The 6,000-nt window shown below is 43.5% G+C and overlaps 1 protein-coding gene across 1 annotated transcript; it reads right to left on the minus strand.

Moving 5' to 3' along the window:
- Positions 1–614: 614 nt before the first annotated feature.
- On the minus strand, positions 615–4,432 carry LOC102705580. Its single transcript, XM_006663493.3, has 4 exons — positions 3,826–4,432; positions 1,987–2,633; positions 1,469–1,665; positions 615–1,224 (listed from the first exon to the last, which is right to left on the minus strand). Exons 1-4 carry the CDS (start codon positions 4,415–4,417, stop codon positions 831–833), a joined length of 1,830 nt encoding a protein of 609 aa, XP_006663556.2. The 5' UTR covers positions 4,418–4,432; the 3' UTR covers positions 615–830.
- Between the last annotated feature and the right edge of the window lie 1,568 nt (positions 4,433–6,000).

Here is a 6,000-nt window from a genome sequence, read left to right on the forward strand (position 1 = left end):
AGAATTCTCATCAGAGGAGGAGAATATGTGCACATTCGTCTGTACTAAATCGGGTTTTAATTATGTTTCAACCTTAATTAGTCAACTAATTATATATCACTTCTGCATTTTTGTTTATACCCATTGGCGACAGATCACCAGATTGCATGGTCATGTTTGCCATTTTTTGCCACGAAAAGCAGAATGTCAACGGGTGTTGGATGTCGACTGGTTTATAGGTTATCTGCTAATCGCAGTGCCATAGAACAATAACCTATCTGACAGTGGCATAAACTTCTCTTTGCTTTGCCCATTTTTCTTTGCTGATTCTGGTCGTTTCATTTTTTATTTTCGAACATGGAAGCACTACTCAGGAAGTATATTTTTTAATGAAGAAACACAGCTGTGTCACCGGCACTGACGATTTCCTACGCGCTTTCCTCTGTGTTGCATGCATGCCAACAGTTAATCAGTTGCATTTCAGGAACATTTTTTAATTCATCAACTGTGGCTGTTTGGACTAATGCCCCTTTTGATTTGAGAAAATTTGGATTAGAACCCCTGTAAAACCAAAGGAATTGAGTCTGATCTCATTTCATCAAAACAAAGCCCAAGGGGAGCAATTCCAGATAGTATGCAGATACTAAGAGCAGGAATCATTTTTATTGCTCTGTAGCTAATGGACTTTGGAAACATAGCTCGGTTCAGGAATAGCACTGTACCAGGACAAGAGCTGAAATCGGCCATTCTATCTTATTTTACAAGCATGGGCTCTTCAGCAAGATCAAAAATGAAAGATGGGCATGTAGCCAGCTATCTGTTATGAATGCAACTGAGTTGCTTCTAAATATCTAATCTTTTTCGGGTTTAATGTTTCTTGAGGACTGCCTCTTCACAGACCGGAGCTGCACCGAGTTGTTGAAGCAATGTTCAAACCCGAAGTGCGGGTATCGCTCATACCAGGTGTCCTGCGGGGCGTGTGTGTCCCAGTGCTCGCCACTGCTGCTCCTGCCATACTTGTGCACCCAACCGGTGCCGTTGTGATGCTCACCCCAGGTGCGGTTCCACCGGTCCCCATACTTGCCTTCCCACCAGGTCTCCCCTTGCTTCACTCCATGGGCATTCGGGTCAAAATGTTCGTCCCACTTGTCGCCCCACTTCGACCACCCATCCCCTTCTGATCGTTCAGCCCATTTGTCAGTGTATTTTACACTACCTCCGCAGCCATCATACTTCTCGCCCCACCTGTAGAGGATGAGCCAGAGATGTATTGAGTTGCTTGATATGTCTAAGTTGTCATATTTTTACAACAGTACAAGCATAAATGGTGTGTGTGTGGCAAACAATCTGATTGCTGAAATATTTGTTCTTGTCAAAAAAAAATTAAGAAGAAACATTGATTCTTGAATGTAATATGAGGGCAGATAAAAACAAGACAAAAGAGAACGGGCAAAGCACATTATGAAAGAAGCTATTGAGGAGCTCTTACCTTTCATGCCAAACATGAGCATGACCAACATCTAGTGGTGTATTTGGATCCAAGCTGCACCATTTATCAGCCCACTTCTCAGCTTTGCCACTTGAATCATAATGCTCCCACCATTGCTCTTGCCATTGCTCTCCTTTACCATTCTTTCCCCACTTGTCTGCAGTTTTCTCCATATGCATAACACCACAGGTGAAATCCTGCAAATTTTAAAATGCAGTACTCAGTTATATTCTAGCAAGGTGTTCTGTTAAGACACACAGGTCTAAATAAGTATTGCCAGAACAGAAAAACTTTAGTAAATTAACATATGGCGGTGAGAAAAATCTCACTATACGTGTCTACATCGCTTAAGCAAGATAATCTTATATACGCAGCATATTTAACTGAATGTCAATGCTTTAGTATGAGCAAACACAATTTATATCTAAAGCAGTGCGCATAATTTAATGGTTCCGATGTAAACTGTAGGTTTCATGAAAAATGAACAGACAGTGGTACCAAATGAGGTAGCAATTAACCTGCCACATAGATTCTTTCCAGTATTCCCGCCAAACATTGCCAGTAGCATCACGGCCAGACTTCTCAGAACCTAATTCTTTGTGATCAAACCGGTCTGAAGCCTCCCAATATTTGTCTTCCCATTCAACAGCTCCATCAGCACTAACTCCCCTAATTACAGTCCACTTGCAAGTTACACCATCAGACCTTTGTTCTACACCTGTCTCCTTCCACCACAGTGAACCATCTGGATGTACCCCATGTGATGACTTCTCATCGCTTGCACTAAGTGCTCTAGCTGCCTCAGCTGCATTTTTAGAAAATTGTTCTTCAAACGTCTCCTCTGCATCAGCAGTAAGATTGGGCTCAGATTCCACATTTTCAGGCTCAGCAAATGACTGGAAGGGAGGAAGAGATCGGTCTTCCTTCTTGAAGAAAGTGGTCTCAAATGGAAGTGATAAAATGTCTGCTGACTGCTCCTTTTCCATTAGCAGATCAGGCTGACTTGAAAAGGAGTCCATTTTCTTGGATGGTTTTAAACCAGTATCAATTTCTCCTAGTTTAGCGCTATTTTCCACTGGTGGTAACCAGGACCAAAAATCTGGACCTGGAGTACCAAGCTTGGAACTTGACTGCTTGAAAGGAGATGAATCCCCAGTGTCTGCCACTGAAACAGATTATTGATGTCAGATTAGAAATTCAGAACAGCATGACTTTACAATAGCTTAATAAGTTAAGTATTGGAGTTAAATGCGTATCATACATAACATTAAATGCATACCTGAATAAATAAAAGAACACTGCTGAAACTTGCAACTAACATTGTAAGTAGGAAAGACCAATAATATTTTTCTACATACTTAATTTTACCTGACGTTTATTTTGGTGCATGCACTACTTTAGCTGCATTTATTTGAACAGCAGGCAGCAAATCATTTTATAAAATAAGCATTGCACTAAACAATAATGTCAAAATAAATTCATGTTTAATACCCAAATAGATTGAAGAAATACGCATGAACAACAAAACCAGATAGCAATATGCAAGGCACCTGTGTGCTGCAGACTTACAATTTCTAATTGCTATTACCAATTGTGAGAGAGCTGATACAACATTGTGCACAATCAAAATTTTCCATAAACATGCGATAACTATCAAAATCTGACACGTCTCCTAAATTCTAGTTAGTGCAGTACATCCATTCAGACTATCAATCCAATCAAACAGTTTTCATAATGATAAATCTATAAATATTAAAAAATATTAGCATAAAGATTCTTTGTTTTTCAACTATTCCTCACTGAAAAGAATTTATCAAGGCTGGATTCCTTTAAGACTTAACTTACTTATGGACTCATCAGCGGAGGCCATGTTTAGATCCTTCAAAATAGCAAAAGTTTTATTATTTTAAAGCATTTTTTGGTAAAATGGATCTAAACACTAGGGTAAGAAAATGACAACTTTGCATTTAGTATTTGACAGTCTAGAGTAGCAAATTTCACCAAAAAGTACATAGGGACGCGGACCACCTCTCACTTTTATTAAAAAAAAAGGGCAACTTGTGCATGCATCTAAACACCAACTTGCAAAAATACAATGCCAAAACTTTTGCCACCAAAACTTTTGCCATTTATTATTTGCTATTTCAAATGCCTCTAAACATAGCTTGAATAGTAGATGTTGTTTCATATTTTGTCAAACTAAAAGGGGTACTCCATTTTTTACCACAAAAAATAATGATCGTATCAAGGAGGGTAAAAAGGTAAAAAGAATCACAAAGATAATGCTGTGCTCACAAGAAAGAGTGGTAGTACTTGTAATCTTTTAAGCAACCTCACGTGCGCGCAGGAGCCCGTACCTTTCGCCGGCTGCGCCGCCTCTGTCACCGGCGCCGGCGGCCGGGAAGCCTGATCCGGTTCCCCCGGAGCCGTACGCGAACCCAGCCCATTCCCCGATCCGACCTCGCCCGTGGCCTCCTCCGCCGGCTGCTGCTGCTGCAGCGCGGGGAGCGGCGCCGGCGGGGGCGGCGGGTCCTTGAGCACGGCGCGAGCCGCCGCCAGCGCCGCCGCGGCGCGGTCGATGACCTGGCGGCGCTGCACGCGGTCCCGCTCCTCCCGCGGCACCCGCAGCATCTCCTCGAACCGCGCCGTCCTCCTCCTCCCCTCCGCGTCGCCGTCGCCGTCGCCCGCCGCAGCCCCCCTCCTCCCATCCTCCTCCACCGCGGTCGACGCCTGCCGCAGCCGGTGCGCGATCTCCGCCGACCGCCGCTCCCTCTCCACCGCCTTCTTCCACATGTCCAGGTACGACCCTCCCCCACCACCCCCACCACTGCCGGCGCCATCCCCGCGTACGGCGCGGACACGGGCCCAGGCGCGGGGCGAGGTGCAGCCGCGGAGGACGAGGAGGAGGTGGCGGGGAGGGGCGAGGGGGGTGGCGGGAGACGACGCCATTTTTGCGGGTTTCGAGGTCGAGGCGAGTGGAGAGGAGAAGTGAGGGGGAGTCGTGAGGTGGAAGAAGAAGAAGAGTGTGGAGGAGATGGAAAGCGTGAGGGGGGTGCGGGGCCCAGCGGCGGGGAGGGGGTGCTGACGTGGAGGCGGGGCGAGGGGAACGTGGGGCTGACACGTGGCAGGCTCCGGGCGTGGGTGAACGTAGACCGTTGGTTCCGTTCATGGGCCGGGCCGGGTGTGTGCTTTGGGATTTGGGCTGTTCCAGCAGAACTGTAGGCCTGCTGGATTTGGGCCTCGAGCCTACATCCATCCGAGGCCTTCTTCGAAGCGGAGCAACTTCGGAGGTTTTTTTTCTTTGGGTAGAAGAGTGTCCCGAACAGCTCTTAGAGCGTCTCCAACAACACTCCAATATGAACCCTAAAAATCAAATATTAGTATTAAAAGCTAAAAACGTACTCCAACAGTTATCAAAAAAGCTCCCAATATTTTAGCATCCCCAAGCACCGGTATTCTTTGAGCCAAATTTAGGTCACCTACTGGGACTCCCAATCTCACGATTCACGCTAATTCTTTTCACCTGGCACCATTTTTCTATCCACCTCAGCACCACCAGCATCATTTTTTATATGGTCATGTCCTATCTATGGTTATTTATCTATCACAAGGTAAAAAAGAGGTATAGTTTCTCTGTTATAGGAGAATGACATATGAGCAAATATAAATAATTATTAGTTTTTATCTTGTAAATATCTATAAATCCATGATATTCATCGTTCGACACCGAACTAAAATTAGATCATATTTCTGTCATTCTGAACTTATCTAAAGATACATATGCTACAATGGGTGCATTGATATCACCTTCTGATAATTTTAGTGGATCATGAACTTAACTTATTTGATTTAGTTGCTCATATGTCCTATATTGTATATATGTGTTATCAGATTTTCATGGATACAATGTTTTGGCCTAACTAACAGTAATTTTCTACGTGGCCGACTAACAAATTTTAGGAACCAATTTTAAGGCAATTGTTGGAGTTGGAACATGTTTTGGGGGCTAAAATATTTTGGGATGACCCCAATCCAAGATTATTGGGGACTAATTTTTAGGCATTTAGTTGGAGATGCTCTTATATCCTATCCTCTATCCTAAAAATACATAATAAAGGGTAAAAGTAGAGCTCCAATAAAACATATATCACATTCTTTATTTGTAGATGCCATCTATATAAGGAGAGAAACTCTATATTTAGATGTTTTCTCCGTCCTCTAATGAGATATGGAGGATGCCATATATGGATGATCTATTGGAGTACAAAGAGATATGAAGGATGAAACTGTTTTAGATAATCATCTAAATAAAGATATGGATAACTAAATTTAGATGAGCCGTCGAGTATGCTCTGGGACTAATGTGTAAATTAGGGCTAGCATAAAAGCTCGAAGCTACTGACTTTACTAAGTTTGTTGTTTAAACAAGTCGAGCTAAGCATCTTTCGTGGTTCGTTTTCTTAACGAGCTAGCTCGCGAGCTTCTCACAAGCGTTCATCTAGCTTGTTTGGCTCGCCTATCGTTTAGCATCT

Source organism: Oryza brachyantha, chromosome 11 (assembly GCF_000231095.2).
Source record: "Oryza brachyantha chromosome 11, ObraRS2, whole genome shotgun sequence".
NCBI classification, from domain to species: domain Eukaryota; kingdom Viridiplantae; phylum Streptophyta; class Magnoliopsida; order Poales; family Poaceae; genus Oryza; species Oryza brachyantha.